The sequence below is a fragment of the Notothenia rossii genome, assembly GCF_949606895.1.
Source record: "Notothenia rossii genome assembly, chromosome: 12".
Classification (NCBI taxonomy): domain Eukaryota; kingdom Metazoa; phylum Chordata; class Actinopteri; order Perciformes; family Nototheniidae; genus Notothenia; species Notothenia rossii.
This window is the reverse complement of record NC_136911.1, coordinates 6,985,949-7,004,479: the sequence shown is the minus strand read 5'-3', so window position 1 is coordinate 7,004,479 and position 18,531 is coordinate 6,985,949. Positions and strand designations below refer to the sequence as shown.

General features: G+C 40.6%; 1 protein-coding gene across 1 annotated transcript in view; it reads right to left on the bottom strand.

The window, feature by feature from the left end:
- prkdc (protein kinase, DNA-activated, catalytic subunit) overlaps window positions 1–16,609 on the bottom strand; it is a 29,902-nt gene extending 13,293 nt beyond the window's left edge. Inside the window, exons 1-54 of the mRNA XM_079661764.1 lie at window positions 16,324–16,609; window positions 15,439–15,515; window positions 15,259–15,363; window positions 15,083–15,157; window positions 14,853–14,961; window positions 14,633–14,745; window positions 14,378–14,477; window positions 14,226–14,281; window positions 14,055–14,085; window positions 13,822–13,979; window positions 13,577–13,723; window positions 13,303–13,467; window positions 12,516–12,684; window positions 12,308–12,357; window positions 12,088–12,204; window positions 11,744–11,893; window positions 11,532–11,641; window positions 11,274–11,433; window positions 11,011–11,097; window positions 10,786–10,905; window positions 10,542–10,701; window positions 10,310–10,419; window positions 9,219–9,306; window positions 8,930–9,093; window positions 8,671–8,823; window positions 8,284–8,391; window positions 7,958–8,184; window positions 7,775–7,869; window positions 7,359–7,461; window positions 7,139–7,272; window positions 6,816–7,046; window positions 6,454–6,680; window positions 6,155–6,363; window positions 5,889–6,021; window positions 5,572–5,730; window positions 5,249–5,452; window positions 4,943–5,131; window positions 4,721–4,825; window positions 4,428–4,595; window positions 4,145–4,272; window positions 3,794–4,001; window positions 3,445–3,623; window positions 3,178–3,346; window positions 2,993–3,058; window positions 2,848–2,911; window positions 2,621–2,769; window positions 2,312–2,452; window positions 2,075–2,194; window positions 1,786–1,929; window positions 1,444–1,595; window positions 1,005–1,136; window positions 749–860; window positions 523–647; window positions 205–354 (exon numbers count right to left, since the gene is read on the bottom strand). Of these exons, the coding sequence (XP_079517890.1) occupies window positions 205–354; window positions 523–647; window positions 749–860; window positions 1,005–1,136; window positions 1,444–1,595; window positions 1,786–1,929; window positions 2,075–2,194; window positions 2,312–2,452; window positions 2,621–2,769; window positions 2,848–2,911; window positions 2,993–3,058; window positions 3,178–3,346; window positions 3,445–3,623; window positions 3,794–4,001; window positions 4,145–4,272; window positions 4,428–4,595; window positions 4,721–4,825; window positions 4,943–5,131; window positions 5,249–5,452; window positions 5,572–5,730; window positions 5,889–6,021; window positions 6,155–6,363; window positions 6,454–6,680; window positions 6,816–7,046; window positions 7,139–7,272; window positions 7,359–7,461; window positions 7,775–7,869; window positions 7,958–8,184; window positions 8,284–8,391; window positions 8,671–8,823; window positions 8,930–9,093; window positions 9,219–9,306; window positions 10,310–10,419; window positions 10,542–10,701; window positions 10,786–10,905; window positions 11,011–11,097; window positions 11,274–11,433; window positions 11,532–11,641; window positions 11,744–11,893; window positions 12,088–12,204; window positions 12,308–12,357; window positions 12,516–12,684; window positions 13,303–13,467; window positions 13,577–13,723; window positions 13,822–13,979; window positions 14,055–14,085; window positions 14,226–14,281; window positions 14,378–14,477; window positions 14,633–14,745; window positions 14,853–14,961; window positions 15,083–15,157; window positions 15,259–15,363; window positions 15,439–15,515; window positions 16,324–16,483 (7,265 nt within the window). The 5' untranslated portion in view covers window positions 16,484–16,609. The remainder of the gene's footprint in view (window positions 1–204; window positions 355–522; window positions 648–748; window positions 861–1,004; window positions 1,137–1,443; window positions 1,596–1,785; window positions 1,930–2,074; window positions 2,195–2,311; window positions 2,453–2,620; window positions 2,770–2,847; window positions 2,912–2,992; window positions 3,059–3,177; window positions 3,347–3,444; window positions 3,624–3,793; window positions 4,002–4,144; window positions 4,273–4,427; window positions 4,596–4,720; window positions 4,826–4,942; window positions 5,132–5,248; window positions 5,453–5,571; window positions 5,731–5,888; window positions 6,022–6,154; window positions 6,364–6,453; window positions 6,681–6,815; window positions 7,047–7,138; window positions 7,273–7,358; window positions 7,462–7,774; window positions 7,870–7,957; window positions 8,185–8,283; window positions 8,392–8,670; window positions 8,824–8,929; window positions 9,094–9,218; window positions 9,307–10,309; window positions 10,420–10,541; window positions 10,702–10,785; window positions 10,906–11,010; window positions 11,098–11,273; window positions 11,434–11,531; window positions 11,642–11,743; window positions 11,894–12,087; window positions 12,205–12,307; window positions 12,358–12,515; window positions 12,685–13,302; window positions 13,468–13,576; window positions 13,724–13,821; window positions 13,980–14,054; window positions 14,086–14,225; window positions 14,282–14,377; window positions 14,478–14,632; window positions 14,746–14,852; window positions 14,962–15,082; window positions 15,158–15,258; window positions 15,364–15,438; window positions 15,516–16,323) is intronic.
- Window positions 16,610–18,531: the final 1,922 nt, after the last annotated feature.

The following is an 18,531-nucleotide window of genomic DNA, read 5'->3' as shown; positions in this document are numbered from 1 at the left end:
ACTGACAACACATTGCTGCACTGTGTGAATACTATACATATTGCTTCCTGTACCCGTTTCAATTCCCAGAATCATTAGAATCACTGAAAACTTGTAATAATAATAATAATAATAATAATAATAATAATAATAGGAAATCAGGCTTTATTAAAACAGAAAAAGAATAAACATGCAAATCATGGAGAACCGTATGGTTAGGATTACCTATGGCTCATCATCTGAATGAAGCCTGTGGTCTTTAGATGAAGAAAGATGTCTGGGATGACATCAGCTCGGCTCAGCACACACTCCAAACAATGAGTCTTTAAGATGCCGTGCAGCTTCGGCAGAAGGGAGAACACAAAGTTGACAAATCTGAAAAAGTTTAAATAAAACTGCAGTTAGAAAAAGCCCCAGACAAGTTTGAAAAACTATTTACTTTCAGAGTAAAGGATTTTGGTCAGGTAAAATTCCTCTTCTTTATTTATGACATTATTTGCATTACGCTGAAATAGCATAAACCGATTAGAAATACAAACTCACCGATCCATGAATGGAGGAAAGTGCTTTGACACTTTGTTCAAGCAAATAATGAACTTGTCATCCATGTCTTTTTTCTTCAGATTTGTTATCTTACTTGCAGCAAGACTGAGAAGCTCTTGACGACGCTACAGAATAAAAAGAGGAGGGATTTATCTCTGGGCTTTCCTCAGACATAAATGTAAATATAAAGTAACTGTCATTCAACAAATCTGGGAAGGTCTCATACATTGTCCATTTCAGTCATATTCTTCAGGACGAGGCCGATAATTTCAGCAGCAGCTACGTAGACTTCTTTGTACCTTACAAAGGTAACGTTGTTGGTGAGAGACTGAATGTACCTGAAAAAAATACACAGGACAGAAATGATTAAAAGACACTTTGCAATATGTGAGGTATAACAAACATGTAAACACATGTAATCATGGTTTTGACAGGTGACACGGTATGCTTATGTGGTCATTTAGCTACACTATTTATTTTACCCATCATATTCAATTCCACAGGAGGCCTCGTGGGCAGGGAGGTTGTTGGCCAGGATGATTCCCAGCAGCTGAAGTCCAACAGAGTTGTCTTTGCTATTTGGGTCGGTGTCACGAAATCGGTCGTATATCAGACTGCAAGAAAAGAGAAAAAGTCAAGGACTGGTTCAATTATAATTTGTTTGAAAAACACAGTAATGATGCTAGAACACTACCGGATCTATTGAGACTTTCTGCGAGTTGCCAAATAAAAAGAATCATAAACCAATTTCAACTACCGGTATATTGATTTTCACAAGACATTTTTCGATCTCCTTCATACAGAGCGTGCAACCTTCAGGGAACATGCATAGTTTAAACGGTGTCTGTGTCCTGGACATTTCCACTGAGCCCAGGTTGTTTCACATGAAAATGAACTGTTCAGTAAGTGTGCAAGTTCTACCTGTAGGGCACATGCAGACAGTCTTTCCAGCACTCTACGAGAGTGCGAATGATCTCCAGATTGTGGCGGAAAACGGGCCTCTTGGAGTGGAAACAATTCTTCATCAGGAACTCTAACAGCCGGTTGGCAAGCACTTCATCTCTGGGGTTACCCTGCGACAAAAGAATCCTGTTACTAAGAATATTAATAGATTTTATATGATAATAAAATGTAGCAATAGCAAGAAAATAAATGGGAATACTCTCACAGAGTTTAAAAAGTAACATTAAACTCTATAATCATTCTTATATCCTGAAATGACAAAATGTATTAATGATTTATATAAATGTAAACATGTGCCACCTTGGGGCTGGCCAGGCTTGTCCAAGACAGCACCGTGACAACAATATCCACCACCATGAAATGGATCCCCCCTCCTCCGTTGTTTCCAGAAACCACGACCTGCAGGAGCGGCCCCAACCAGTGTTTGGCGTATGGTCGAAAAACCTGGAGATATCAGCGCAATTTGTCGACAAAAAAAATAGTGAGCAAAACATTTTCATGGGGTTTTCACAAACGGGTGGATTAAAAAAATCATAATATTTATTTACAAAGAAAGAAAATGAATGGATTTGTATCGAGGGACATTGACCTCCTCTGTGTTGATGATGAGCTTTGAGATGAAGAGTCTGATATTCAGAGGTGTTGCTGGATTTGAGAGTTTTCCATGTAGAAATTTCATCCATGGAGGAAGTTCATTAGGCATGTTTCCCTGTTTGATTAGCAAAGGAGAGAGCGTTTTCAACAACACAATAATTATACACATGATGTGAAGCTGTGCATATTGATGGAAATAATAGTTTATTAACTCGTCTTCAGTGCCACTGACCTGTTCAACTTTGGGGGTTATGTTGTTCCTCAGCATGTGTCCAATAAGACCAGTCATGGTCGCCATGCATTCATGCTGATTCAGCTCATCCATTTCTAGATCCACCATTGCATCCTGGGAAGTATTTGCCTCTTCTGTCACCTGTCCAAAACCAACAAACTTCTGTATCAACATAAACAGATTATAATGCAATAGGTTTCCCCTCAATCATCTGGGGACAAACTGCCAAAACCACCATATAACACTTCGCCACGATACTGGCTGTAATCTGTTTGATCAAAGATAGAAGAACAATCTAAAAAAAATCACCCTCTTTGCAACGGTGCGTCTCTGCCCTTCTGGGTTCTGGGAGCTCAGGGAAAAGCTTTGGACTCCGGTAGAGAAGTCAAACTGACTCATCTCCTCACTCAGGCTGCTGTCGGCCATGTAAGACTGGGAGGACAGGTACACTGGCGCTTCTGTGGAAAACATAAAACTCATGATCAAACACCATCTACTTACGGAGAACAAACTATAATGTTGGCAGCAGTAAATACCTCCGTTCTCCTCGCTCACTTCACTTCGAATCATGACGTATTTCTTCTTTCTCTCAAGTGGGACCTGATGATTTGTGTATGTATTAAACCACAAAGGCAACTCAAATAACAGTTATGTTCTAATGGGTAAAATAAAAAAACATACCTCAATTTCAATTGGAAAGTTGTAGGTCCTTTCAATGTCAATGATATTCTCCAGAATGAACTGATTCTGCACAAGGAAAGAAAACCACAATCTTTGAAGTCCTCTAACTACTCAAAGAGAACATCATTACTGTCTTCCCATGGATTAGACTACAGTTGAATACATTTATTAAAGCTGGTTGTTACCTTCTCTGGTTTCTCACTGAAGAGGAAGCCATGGTAGAACTTGGGCTCATTGAAGCTGCAGCTGATGACAGCGATGGCACAGTTGTATGTGGCACAGTGATACTGTCTCCTAAGTTTAAGGAGCTGAGACTCACCAGCCATATTCTCAGTGAATGCTTCAAAACACGACCTAAAATAAATAAAATCAATATTCATCATGTAGCCCTGGAAGAATTGGTTCATTTTACATGACGGTTATGTTAATTCTCGAATCGTAAAAGGTGTTACTTGATCAGGGTCTTGGACATCTCATTCCCCTCCGTTTTGTCTGAGCGACAGTAGGCTTGATTAATGCGGGACTCCTTGGAGTAAACCTCATCTTTGGAAAGGCGGGAATACAGGAGCTCCATCAGCTTGTAGCAGCCGTTCTTCTTCATCAGCTGGATCTCGAATTCTGTCTCATTTGACTAAAATCAAAACATAGGTTTAAACCGATTTCAAATGTGATCCTCCGTTCTAAATAGGCTGTGAGGACATAAACATTTAACTAAGTTAAAACACAAGCTTAATGACCAAATATCATTGGAGAACATCAAAAACAAGCATTGACATTGACAGTTAAGGTTAAGAGGCAAACCTTAGTAAAGCGGCTAAGGAGCAAAACTATTATGTCGGAGACATTTGCCACGAAGAAGTCATTCAGGGCTTTGGTGCCACAGTGAGACGCGAGAGGCAGCAGAACCCTCTCCATCATGGCCTGCAGCACGGAGCTCCTCGGCACCTCCCCCTGCTGGACCACCCCGTACACTGTGCACAGCAGCTGCAGCTGCCGCTCACTGCTCGACCTGGTCAGACATGATGAACACAGAATGGACTCAAAATAAGCAACTCCTGTACAACCTAAGGCGACGCTCCTTGTCTGGTCCCATTCCGAAAGTGGGAAGTTGTTTCCCCATCGACGATGAATGGTTGTGAAGGCTTTACTTACCGCTTTGCAATTCTTTGGAAGCAGGCTTGGAAGGTCTCCTCCATGATGTGTTTTCTATCTCGACACAGAATCCCTGCCATCAGTTTTAGCAGGAGTGGGCTCTGGGAAAGCTCTAGAGCATCCAGCATCTAAAAGGCAGAAAGGCATGTTCAATTGGTGGATCATTCCCGAGCACCAAGTACACCCTGTGTTATATTGTTAAACCAACAAGAGAAACTTCCCACATGAGAGTCTTTGAAAACATAAGAGTCTGCTTGTTTAAAAACATCTTTGCGGAGTTTACCTTTCGGATACAGTCCATGTAGTTGTTGCGGTGAAGCGAGCCCTTCGCAAACTCATCAGACTGCATGGGGAAGTGGGACACTACCAGAGAGTCAAGAGCTCTCTGCAACTCAGTTAATGGCTCCTCTGGGAGGGTGGTGAAGAAGGGCAACACCAACAGAGCCTGACTCTGAAGAGTTGAGACAGTTCAACAAAAAAACATAATCAGCTCAAACAGAAAAGGTACAAATCTTACAGTTGTTTTTAACAATGCAGCACAGTGACTTTAACATATACCCATCCCATTTCCATTACCTTGAGATTCAGTGGCAGAGTCATGTCAAGCAGCAGCATAGTGAACGTGGAAAACACCCGTCTGAACGCTTCATGGTTTGTATCAGAGCAGACAGAGGAGTCAATCTGATGAGGGTGGGAAAACGTTTTCATGAAATAAATTACACTTACCGGGTAAGATAGCCTTGCATGCTTGTGTTGTTCTTTCCTGGACCTAGGATAACAGTATTAACTTCACATCACCTGTAGGAGTTTAGAGAGGAGCAGCAGAGTGGCCGTTTTGCTCTCTGGAGTTGACGTGTGTCCTTCCCACCAGGACTGCAGACTATTCCATCTCCCCAGCACCTCTTCAACCAGCTGTTTTCCCTGAGTCTTCCTCACAGAGCGCTCTTTAAAGCTGTGGTCCAGCATGCCGTTCAGCAGCACGCTCACCTGGTGACAAAGGGAACAGAACAAACAAACTCAAATGCAGAGAAACAATAAATTGTCTATAGTAGAAAGCTTTTCTGAATCTAATTCAAAATGGGGAAGACAAAATGAATGAGCTACCATGCTGGGGTTTAGAGAGGAAGCTTTCATGAGGCGTGGCACTGTGGTGTTCAGACTTCTCAGCAGCTCAGTGTTGATGGTCACCTGGAAGAGGCTGTAGAAGTACTCGCCGTGTGAGAAGCTCAGGAATCTATTGCTGCGACATCCAGATATTGGCACAGAAAGCATGATGGTGTTCAACAACAAGTCCACCAGTTGCTCACTCTGCAGGGAAACAGTAAGCATGTGTCCTTATTGTAGTCACTGGGCTGCAGCTCCAATAAACTCAGTGTAAGTACTTTCAATGTATGTTCAAATGTAACCCAAAGAGAGGTAGAACTGACCTGTTGACTTAGAGAGAATGAGAGCTGAAGCAGGCTATCCGCCAGCCTCTTGGTATTTATGTCCAAAGATGGAAGTGCCTTCCTGTCCTCACCGGGTGCTATACCTTTATACACTGTCATCAGAAGACTGGACCCGAGGGATTGGGCATAGGTGGCATCCTTTCACACCACAAGAAACACAAAGAAAATAAGTGCATGTTCATTAAGTTGAGTTTGAAGATGTTCTGAGTGTTTAATGAGTATGAAAACAGAATTGCATGTATAAAGCTAGGTTAATAGTCCCATGATAAAATATGAATATGACCCAGGCCAAATACCTGACTGTGCAGGATAGAGCTGAGGAAGTCGGCTTTGAGGATCTGCGTACAGGAAGACAGAACCATCTCCATCTGGTCGTGGCGGCTCACAGTGCTGGACTGGTAGAAGTCTACAGAACACAACTCCTCCACACTAGATACATTACATTTGGAAAGAAAATAATCCTGGTGTTCATCATTCCAATTTATTTTCAACTTAATCCATCATATTATATATTTATTTCTTGTGTGCCTAAAATATTACTAGTGAAAGATGATCGACATACCTGTTACGGGAGATTTTTACCCGCAAACTGCTTTCAAGACAAGAGCGGTAAGGTGAAGCCAGCAGGGCCTTTAGGAGAGGAACACACACTTCTGGTAGGTTCTTCATTACCTCAACATCTGCCATGTTGAAACCTACAGCTGACGGCTCACACACCACAAGCGCAGTCAGCTTAAAGAAATCAGAGACAAAAAGCTCTTGCTCCAGAAGCTGTGAACAAATGAAGGACATTGTGAGTCAAACGAAAGGGAAAATCAAGGTTCTTTTTTTTTTTTTAACGTCAGAGTGATTTAAATTCACCTTCCAAAACTCCTGGTCTCCTTTGACAAGAATCATGGTGGTAAACTCCAGCAGGCGGACAGTGATGGTGCACTTGCTGAAGTTGAACTGGTCCACTTCTCTGGGGCTGAAGTGAGAGGTCTTCTTGGCGAGAGGGAAACAACTCTCCGCCGCTGCCAGTTCTTGAGTTGACAGCTCGGTCACAAAGAAGCGTATCGCTTTAAGAAAACTTGATTTCTCCTCAGAGCCTTGACAGGGAAATTGAAAAAAATACAGTATTTATAGCGTCGTCAACAACAGACATATTATTTAAGTACTTTTAAGATTGCAAGTGTATATGTTGTGCAGTTGATGTCAGAGAGAGGGATGTCCTGACGACTTACTAAGCATCTGATGAGGCTTGATGATTTGTAAGTGGATGAAGGTGTTGTAGCAGTCGAGGGCAGCCAACAGCAGGTCCATCCACTGCAGGGTGGCTCTGACACTGAAAGGCCCCGTCAGGTCCCTGAGAGTGGGCTGAGAGAGGAGACCTCCACCCTCAAATCGTGGGATCAGGAAGCCTTTGCCATGATCCTTCAGCATGCCATCCACCCACTGAGGTGGAGACTTCTTCCCTAAGTTCAATCATACAAACGTTATGTTAGTTGAATTCAACATTTCAATTCTTAAAATAATCACCATTTCTTCATGTGGTAGGATTGCTCACCTGAGAGGAGAGGAATGAACTCATAGAAGAGTTCCATGCATTTGTGGCGGCACTCGGTCTGAGGTCTGCCACATTGCTCCAGAAGCCATAAAAGCACATCAGAGAGGCACAGCTTTCCATCAGGAGGAAAGCCCCTATGTGAATAGAAAGAGGGAAAACAGATTATAATGGAACATGCAGTATAATGTAGTAGAACGCAGCTTGTACACAGAATACTAACCTTGGGACGCGCGTCTTAGCATTGTGCTGATTGAGACTGGGCGCCTTTTGATTGATGATTCTTTTCAGATGATCAATGGCAGTGCAACACTGCTGCACTGTACCTGAGGACGGAGGGATGGCAAAAGCAGCCTCAGTTTTTTGCATATTTAAAATTTGTTTTGGTTGATTCATTTGCTTTTAAATTCAAATTGCTACATTTATTATTTACTTGTTTATTTGCCTAGGATTTACTTTTGCTGTTGATTAGCTATATTTGAAATTATAATGTTACTGTTAAGTGCAACGGAGCCTTGTTTAACACAACACGAGTGCATAAAAAGGTTCTTAATACCATTCTAAATCCAAAAAACGCTGCTCTTAAAGCATACATTACTAATTATTGTTCATACATTGCTAAAGTGGAAGATCAATTACCCAAAGACCTCTCATCTGAGTGTGCAAGAGCCAGGCTTTCGACAAATATGACGAGAACTTCAAAGATGAATTGCTCCACCAAGGACTTTTCCTCCCTGGAGGGACAAATACACAACAGAAATGAGATAATACAGTACACAATCCATCATTTTAGAAATGTAAAAGCAGAAAAAGGCAATGTACCTGAATTGTCTGTAGATACTGTTAAATGCCAGGGATGCACCCAGTCTTTTGAATCCATTGGGGTGGAGAGCCAAGCTGTAGATCCGCTTAAACAAGGACTTCATGTTAGTCGGGCTCCTCTCCTGCTGCTTTGGGGTGGTTTGTTTGATCGACCATTTGACAAACTCCTCAATGCAGCGGCCACAGAAGTCTCTGAGAGTGCTATCCATTGGGTCAACCACACCATCCTGAATAAAAACAAAACCAATGTAAGCAAAGGTCTAAGTGTCTTCTTAGGGTTTAGGTCATTTGCCTATGAAGCCCTTTATAGTATATAAAACACTTACCATAATGGCGTCCAGGACAGCTACTGTATCTTGGCTCTCAAACTTCTTGTTGTTTGTGAACCAATGAATCAGCTGCATTACCAGCGGTTCAAAGAGCTGTCTGGTCACCTGGTGAAGAAATGTCAATTCCCAAACATTACTGGCGACATAATAAAAAAAAAAACCCGAGCTCTTCTGTAAGAACCAGGCTCTATTGTTCCCTGAATTGCCTTTACGCAATCAGACAGATATTTAGGCAGTCGTTCATTTGTAAAAAGTTTTTAAAAAAATTGTAAAAAGGAATACAGCTTCCTTGACAGTATACTTAATTAAAAATACATTAGTCAAACAAATGTTAATGATATCCTTAAACTCCAACATATTCAAGGATTTTCTGGGGGAACATACCTGATCGACATCACAGGCTAGCCGCAGCAGCACAGGAAACAGCCTCTTGTGCAGCTTGTACATGGGAGGCAGTTTATTCTCCCCCTCCACCATCTGAGCACTCTTCCCCACCATGTACACCACCAAGCTGTGGAGAAGCTCACAGGCTGCTATCTGCATCACAAGAGAAACTGGATTAAAATAACATCTTATTTTCAGTTTGGCCATTCCTTTGTCATCAAACTAGCTTGTGGGAAGTCTTTGATGCTACAGGACACACCTTGGTCTGTCTGTCACTGGTGGACAGAGCCAGTTCGCTGATGTGAGGCAGAAAGGGGTCGAGGTAGATGACCGGCTTCATATCGGCGAACGGCACTGCAAAGCTGAGCCGTTTCTCAGAATCCCAGGCGACAAATTTCTTCATCGTTTCCTCTGATGAGACCACTAAATGTACAACAAAGAGAAAGAGGCCAATGATCAACAGAAATAGCAATTGTCTACTCACAGTCAAACCATAATTCTTGAGGAAATACCAAAAATGATGGCAGGTAAATTCTGAAAATCCTCACCAGTCACAAGGTTCCTGTTCAGCTTTCCTCCCAGATGACCGAGCAGCTTCACCACCCTGAGCCTCACAATGTCAAGAGGAGCATCTTCCTGCATTAACAGAGAATTCATTTCATGTTCACAAGTTCAGTTGTACTCGTATCCATTTCTGTTCTGCATGACGACAAGTCGTTAACTATGATTTGTAATAGTTATAAAGTAATTTAGCTTTATAACAGGTAAAAATAAACGACTGCAGGAACTCTTAGTAATTGTGGGGTTTTTTAAAATTGGACAAAGCATGTTTAACTGTTTCTATGTTTGTATTGCTGTACTTATGCAGTAGGGCTGAACAATTAATCGATTTTAAATCGAAATCGCGATTTTAAATGATGCGATTATCAAATCGCAAAGCCTACGATTTTTTAAAACTTTTTTTTTACAAATATCTTTTACAATTTTTTTTTTTTCTTCTTGTGTGTCAGTCATCCACACCAATCAGAAGTGCTGTGCTCCACATGTACCAGCCATTGTTAACCAATCAGAAGTGGCCCAGGATAGAAGGTGATAGACAGATTGATCCAATCACCTGCCAAGTATTTTTGAAATACTTTTCCAAATGGCTTCCAATGGAGCTTTCCTAGAAGGTTTGGTGAACCATCTGAGTCAGGTTAGTAATGCTCCATCACATGTTTCTATCACAGGGTGAATCTTAAACTGAAGCTTGACTTTAAAGCAACCCAACGGAAGTTTCATGTAAGTTTAGTTCTTTCACTCGTAGCTCGGGCTGCGGGGGTGCTAGAGAAGGGAGCACGTTGATACGACCTTCCTAGCCGGAGTCATGGCCGCATTTTACAATAAACTTACGTTGGGTCGCTTAAAAACAAATATCGCAATTTCGAATCGCAATATTTGTCAGAAAAATCGCAATTAGATTTTTTCCCAAAATCGTGTAGCCCTATTATGCAGTGAACAAACTACTAAGGAATTAAGTAAACAGTAAATTAATGTTGTTATACAACTGCAGCCAAATTGTGATGGATTCTAGATAGACAAAAAAAAAACAATCCCTCAAGAATACTAAAAGATGTCTTCCCACTTTCCCGTTCAGTACCGTGTTGAGCTGGTTGGATTTTTTCATGAGCCTCGTCAACACTCGTTTGTATCCTTTTTCACTTTTTGAAGACAGAGAAGACATCACCTCCCAGTTGCTCTCATCTTTGTCTAAAGTCAACAAACATCTGCATTAGACTTTTTGCTTGGCAGATTTCTTTATCTGTTTAACTGAAATAATGATATAACCAAACAAATATGTGTGACCTCTCTTCATACTGTTGCAGACTTACTGTTAGTGGAGGTGCTTTTCAGGTATCCATCCAGGAGAGGAAGGATGCTGGTGTAGCAGTGCTGCATGGTCTCCAGAGGAATGTAGGAGGACCAGTCTTCGAGGGCGTCCAGGGCGGCGTTGGCCAGAGGAACGTGGCTCAGACCCAACTTCAGAGCCGTCTAGAGACACCCAAAATAAAAGCTGTATTCATACATCCTTATATAATTCACAAAAATACAATCAAACAAACGAAAGAACCCCACCTCCAGAGCAGGACAGTAGGCCTTGATGTCCAGAGCTACGATGTTGTGGTGCAGCGAGAGGACAAAGGTCAAGCAGGACGCCAGCAGCTCGTCTTTGTACTGCTTCATTCTCACACACACCTACAGAGAGACACACGTCACGCTCACCTCCTGCATATACATTTCCTCTGTAATGCTGCATTTAAGTTTGTGACATTCCCAGGAAATATTTTTAAAACATGTTACCTCTTTTCCGAACTTTGAGAAGAGTGCAAAACAAGAACTTTTCACAGCGTCACTCTGAGGGGAGGAAGAGCTTCTTGTGCCAACTCCCTGTCGAAAACAGAGGGCAAGTAGTGATCACTTACATTGAATATATAGGAGAAAAGCTCATATAGAGGCAATACAAAGTTTGTTTTCTGCTATTATCCTATACTACTTTGATATTCCTTCAACCTGGTCCACTGGTAGAGATCTGCCTGGATCCTTTTCCAATGCCCTGATATTACCTGGTAGTACTTGATTCTCTTGCCGATTCTCATGGTGACAGAGAGCAGCTTGTAGAAGCCACTGACGAGTGGATTCCGTATGGAGTGAAGGATAAGTTCATGGCTTAATGGATACATCCAGGAGTCAAAATACTCCACATGTTTTTTCAGCAACAACTCGCTGCAAAAAAAGAAGAAGGGTGTCAAACAAATCAAATCACTTTTTCAAGACCCTTATAAAGTCTTGAAGATCACCTCTATGTGTGTAGTCTTCATTACCTGCAGAAGTCAACCAGGTTGATAAAGGCAGTGAAATCTTTGATCTTGTTGGGCAACAGATGAGCTGTGGGGTCAGAAGAGGGCAGGACGTGGGCCGCATCATCTGCAGCCTGACAGACAAAGAGGCATGAATTAGGGTTCAATGGACAAAAAGGCTTTTGATGAATCCATCATCTCTCATCAACCGCCTATGATTTTCAATGAGACCTCACCTCCTCTCCTGTTGAAACTTTCTGCACAGACAAGTCCAATTTTTCAACAATTCTGAGAATCGATTTCACCAGCTCGTCATAAAGCAGACGGCTCAACGACAGGAGAGCAGCGTTCTGACTTTCAAAATCTCCATCCAAAAATCCTGAGTCCTGCAAAGGAGTACACACATGTAAAAAAGACGTTGCTTAAGAACAAAGAAACAATTAACCTGGCAGGAGACAAGAACAATGCTTATATCTATGTTGTGGTATATACTTGCTTATGAAGGCTGTACACGTGAAACCCTGAAAAACGTTGCCTGTTGCCACAAGCATGTGATCATAAAAAACTAACATGGCTGTACCTTCAGCCGATCACAGTCCAGAAGGCTTTTGAACAGGGCCAGATAGTTCTGACTGGATGGAACTTTCCACTTTCCTGTACGCATTTGGGAAGATTGAGATTGACCACCATCTTTGTCCTGAGAAGGGAAGGACAGAAAGCATATATCAGCACAGTAAAACACTTTTGGAATTTTTTTTTAAATCAAATTATGACGACAAGATCTGAAACATGCACCCGACCTCGGAGAGCATGATGGGTTTTGAACAGACACGGATCAAGCCCTGGTGCACTGTAAAATAATAAAAAAGTAAATTCATTAGCCGATGTTATGTGCTGTTAGAATCCTGCTCTTAGTAAAAAGCTTTATTTTTACTTTATCACTGGGTCTCTTCACTCATTTCTATTTCATTACGGTCTTTTGGTATAACGTGCTGGTGATCAACGTACCCACGGAGCTAATAAAGCTCCACAGCACAGGTCCTTTGGAGGCCATGGCCACCAGCACCTTCAGGATGGACCTGCAGCAGACGCTCTGCATCTTCTCGCTGTACTGAGGGAAGTTGTCGATCTGCACCACCATCAGGCGCTCCAGGAGGGGGGTGTACACCTCTGGAACCTGAGACATTGAACACAAGGCAGATGGTTTAGGCCAGGGGTGTCCAAACTTTTCACACCGAGGGCCACATACATACAAATATACGAAGGGCTGGGCCGCTCACTAGAGGTATATTGCCTCATAAGTTAAGTTATAAGTCAGCAAAATCAATCAAATGTAGGTAAATGATGCTTGTTACTTGAATATGCTTTATGAAAACAAACAGCCTACATCCCAGCTGTCCATGGGGTTTCCTTTATTTTGTTGGCAGCTCATTCCTTAAAACAGGAGCCTCAGATTTATAATAATAAGGGGAAATAGGAAGGGTATATTTCAAGCTTGTTACGTAAATAAGTCATTAGGCTTTTTTCTTATCAACTTTAGAAATTGTTCTCAACTTTAATGGACTGAATGTATTTCAAACATTTGGCTTATTAACTCATGAACTACTGTGTAATATAACTTTACATATATATTTGAGAAGTACAATATAAGACAAGCACAAGTTTTATTTGTGGGTCATATTTCATTATACTTTTTGAATTTGCTGAGGGGCGATTCAAAAATGGTCCGTGATAACATTTGTGATTGATCCAGCAATCTTTGCTCGAAGTGAGTGACTGACTGCACGTGTGTTACCTTGTCCAGGTGGATCAGGACGCTCGCTATAGAGTCCAGAAAGCTGGGCAGCTGGTAGAAGCTCTCGTCCTCATCATCAGACTCCGTTAGGTACATCTGCTTACAGCGCTGGATCAGCTCTGTGTACATCAGGTCCACGTCTTGAGGGCAAACTTTCTTGCAAGGCTAAAAGAAGAAAACATGATTCTTTTGTCTTGTATGAAGTCTAGAATGTAGATGAAACCAATTTGATATTTTACAACTGTAATCAAACCGAACAAGGCAATGAACATACGCCTGCAAAGAATCCATATCCTCTTATAGCAATGGACAGCTCCTTATGTGTCGAGTCCATGGTCTTAATGATGCCGCAGAACTTCTGCATGAAGAACTTCAACTTGCTTTTGTGCTCCTCGATATTATCTGCCACCAGGATAGCCACCTGGACATGATAATAAAATGAATGTTAATCTAAGTTGTTGGAATGACAAAAGATACATTATTTTTATTATGAAGTGCAAAAGCTTTGAAGCGTATTACCTGTTTGAGGAAGGCTTCGAGTGCATAGTAACTGGTCTTCTTCATCTCAGCATTGATGTGTCCGCAGTGCTTGGACATCACCTCGAACAAAGCTCTGTAGTTGTCCATCAGGCAGCTGCTGAACTGGGATGCATGTCTGGCGATTAATCTGAGCCCGGCTGTTTGACAAACAGAGACGTATTAGTTTTCAGGGCGTTTTATCTTCAAGGTATTATTTAAATGGCAGGTCTTACCAAATGTGACAGCATAGCGGCTCATTTCCACCTACAGCAAAAAGAAGGAAAAACAAGCAATCCCAGGAGTCATGTTATATAGTCTCCCATTTGATGCAAAAGCCAATAACATAACATTACATGCATAATCTATCATCTTAGAGGGTATTTTATAGCAACAATGACATTTACCTGGGGACTGATTGCCTTCATGGCATATTGAAAAATGTCCTTAGATGTTGCTGGGTCTGCAAATTCAGAGACACAAATAATTTTAGTATTGAAAATGTTTGTCCTCCATTTTGGATAAATAGATACTGCAAAGAAAATATGGTCATTCACACCTTCTTCCATCGTTTTGGGGAAGTTGACCATTAGTGCGGTGATTCCTCTCAAACATCCAGCCACAACATACATTTTTGGTTCCTTAGTTAAAGAGGTCATCTAAAACACAAATGAAAAGCCACATTAAAACAAGCTGTGTTGACACAGAATCTGAAGAAAAAGCCACACTGATTTTTAAAGATAGTCATTTTGCTCAAACATCTGACCATGATTTTTTTCGGTCTATGTCAATTCACTTGTATCTGTTTGCATACCTGTTCCTTTAGCTCTCCGAGATAGGCTTTGTAGAGTTTGTCAGAGTTGTGGACCATCTCGCTGGGATGAACTTCTGCGAGAACTCCCAACAACTCATAGATTTTGCCGAGGACTACGATCAAAGATATCAAATGTTTATGTTAATACATATTCATTGCCTGTATAAAGTTATTCTCGTTACGGTGGTGCCTTTGATTCAGGCATTAAAGGAAGTCTCACCAGAGTCTGCTAGTTTGGTCTTCTGACAGAGTTCGCTGTAATATCTGTTGAATATTTCACAGATTCGAAGGTCTGCGACCACACTGGAAGCTTTTGTTGTTTGGAGAACCTGTGGAGAGTTTTTGACAAGAACAATGTCTAAGAAGCTTATCCAAACAACTTATTTTCATACTCACACATTTATCAACCGTACTGTATGAAAAGTGTACCAGATGCAAAGAGAAACCAACCTTTATGAGGAGATCCAGCACTGGAGCCCTACACTTTGCCAGTTTTTCCTTTGTATACACAACCATGCATGTGTTCTGCACAAACAAAGCAATGAAGAGAAACAACATACTTGATTCTGGAATTCACATGAAAAATACTAACAATCTTTTAATCTGGTTTGAAATGGGGAACTTACTCTTATGTCAATGGCGTAAGTCTTCTCCCAACCTTTCACTCTTGGTGAGACCCGGTCCAAGAACTTCTCCAAGAACCCCAAGATCTCCACTCGGGTGTCCCGGAACTGAAACACAGATGTTTTCGGTCATCATGAGAACTTTTCAGTGACTTTATTAACGGGATGTTCAATGATACCTACCTCATCTGATGGCAGGGACTTCCTGATGAAGCTGAGCAGTCCATAGTCTTTGGAGAACAATAAGGACGTCTGTAAGGCTTCAAGACGAGGAGGATGGGATCAGAAGGAAATGTTAATATTTGTTTTTACATTCTTCTTATAGTGTGTAAATCACAATACCAACACTAAACTATGCATATTGTTAGCCCAATTGTATTTTAATAATGAATACATTTGTTGGATTATAAAGCAAGTATGATGGATTTTGTTGCTACTGTACAGCTTAGATAAATAGGGAGTGACTAATGTCAGCCCAGAAACAGACTACCAGGGTCAAGATCTACCATGTAATATGATAATATAACCATATGTTGAATAAAGTATGAACTAAAGAATGAGCCCCCTGACAAAAGGGTGCCTTGGAGGTAATTTGTGGTCAGATGGAACAACTCCCTGCAGACTGCACTACTTTCTGTTGCAAATCCACTTGGGTTTAATACTGAAAAACTTATTATTTGGAGATTGTTTTACTAATTCCTTAGTGCATAGGCCTACTTCCAATGGTGGTTAGCCACCTGCAAGCTTTGCTTAATGTCACGTGGTACTAACAGTGTGTTCTGGATGAGGTTACCGCCCACAACAGTGAGTTTTGGCGGAAGAACATTGTGTGATGCAGGCAAACTTAATACAAACTGAAATCTGAAAAATATTGAAATTGTTTCTGCACGCCGAATGATTATGTTCCTTATAATACATCTTAAATTACCTTATCCTACAAGTTGTTCATCGCGGGTTAACAACAACAGCATCATTAACACAAAATGGCCATGTTGTTATTGTAGTTTGGCGCGGACACAAAGCGTTTCTGCTATCTATGGGAATACTTGATAAACTTCATTGTCTTACCAAGTTCATTATCGGTTGTTAGCATGCAGTCCTGTGCCAAATCACCGACAATATCGTGACACTTCAAAGCTGCAGCCCGTGGGTCTTCATCCGAAAGGGACTCATGGAGTTTCAGAAGAAGCCCCTGGATGCCTCCAGCAGTGTTGCTGTCGGAAGACATATCTGCAGACTGGATCTAAGGTAACGTTAGCATCACGTTAGCATCATTACTTTCTCTCATAAGTACACTGTGTGAGAAAGAACTCTGAACAGCACTGTCAGGCATGCACAGCCATTCAATATCCAGTTGTGAAGCACGCACATCAGGAAGAAGGATGGGATATGTTTCCTTCAAAATAAAAGCCCTGGCAGTGAAGGTTCAAAGGACGTTATGTGACATAAGTGACAGGCATATCATCTGGTGGCCACTTAACTATGAGTGCTATTGTTACAAATTGCCTGTATTATCTAAAATATATCCTAAACCTCTGTCTAGTTTGGAAGATCAAACTGCTCACTTTTCCATTGTTAAATAGATCGACTTAAAACTATAATTTCTGCGTTGACACACCTGGCCTTGATGTTTGTTATATGTGCATGCATCCCAATCAATTCCAATGAGCTTTAATTCTCCATTTGGTGTAACACGTACCAGTCTGTTTGCACAGATGTATCTTGAAGAGATCCCATAATTGCTACTATGAACCTGTTTAATAATTTATAACAATGTGCAACATTTAATTCCATTATGTTTCTTCTTTTGAATTACCTACAGCATGTGTTGTGCCAAATTATGCACCCCCGCCGTGAAATGCACCCCTTGTCACGGGAACGCGCATTTGAAAATTAAACGTTTACATATGGGCATAGATTTGTCTCATAATTATTTGTGTGAACATAAAAATAATTTGTGTGTAAATATGTGATTTGTAAATGTAAAACACCATCCACAAATGCATTTAAAAGATTTGCAAACTCATAAATAAATGTGAAAATGTCTCCGTACAAACGGATCTGCAAATATATGGAATTCCACTGTAGCGCCTGGTACCTTAATGGGAAACCCTACATGTTTGAGCATACTTCTGGTCAATATTTTCAAAACACAATTACCAACGGAAGTAATCAGGAACTCTCAAACAAGTTATCATAAAAACATGATATTTATTGTTTTTTACGCACGGATAGATTATACAACTATTTTTGGAGTAGGAACATAATAAACATAAATCCAACAAACCGACTTTTATTGCTTAACATTATATATATATATATATTTTACAACGTATTGAAAGTTAAATATTTCAGCTAATACCTGATTAGTACAGCATCACCACCTACATCGATCATTCTAAATAATTGAAATAAATACAAATCTTATAGCATTAATGTCTATATAGGCCCTACTGATTTTTTTTTTTTTAGTATCTTTCTGTGCAGCATGAAGCAATTTTAATTTTACGATAATTTGTTTGCTATTTTTCTTATCACTTCGGTTTGGCAACTGTATTTTGAAAACCTTTACAGGAAGTACTGATACGTAATCATGTTGAATCAGTTGTCTAGTGTCTAGTGAAAAAAGTTAATTTATGTAAGTATAAAAATCATTTTATATTTTCCCCTACAACAAGAAGCAATAAACATTGTAGTTTTATGATCGATTTTTAGCTAGTGTCAGACAGTTAACTTCCGTTTGGTAACTGTATTTTGAAAATATTTACCGGAAATACAACTATGTAATAATTTCTGTATTTCCGCTAGCTTGACGAATACATTGCAGTTCCTCTCTTTGTCCATCAGAGAGCGCCATACACACATTACTTTACCTAAAGTCTATGATTTCAGTGGCCAGTGAACTAAGGTAATTTACTTAAGCATGTACAATATTGAGGTACTTGTACTTTACTTTCGTTTTTCAATTTCCTGCTGCTCTATAGGTTGACTCCACTAAAAATAATAGGCCATTGTTTTACTTTAAAAAAGAAAAGGAAAACAAGGAAATACATACAATGCTCCCCCTTTCCATTAAACATTACAGTGATATTACTACCTTTAAAGTTAAAGAGAACATTTAATTGTCATGAGTGCATACTAATGAGCTATTACTCTCAATTTATAGTAACCTTTCTCTGGCAACAAAGAGTTATCTTCAAGTGTTACAGCAGCATGTAAATAAGGCATTTCGCATAATGTGACAATGAAAGTGTAGAAAAAAAAAACATATACAGT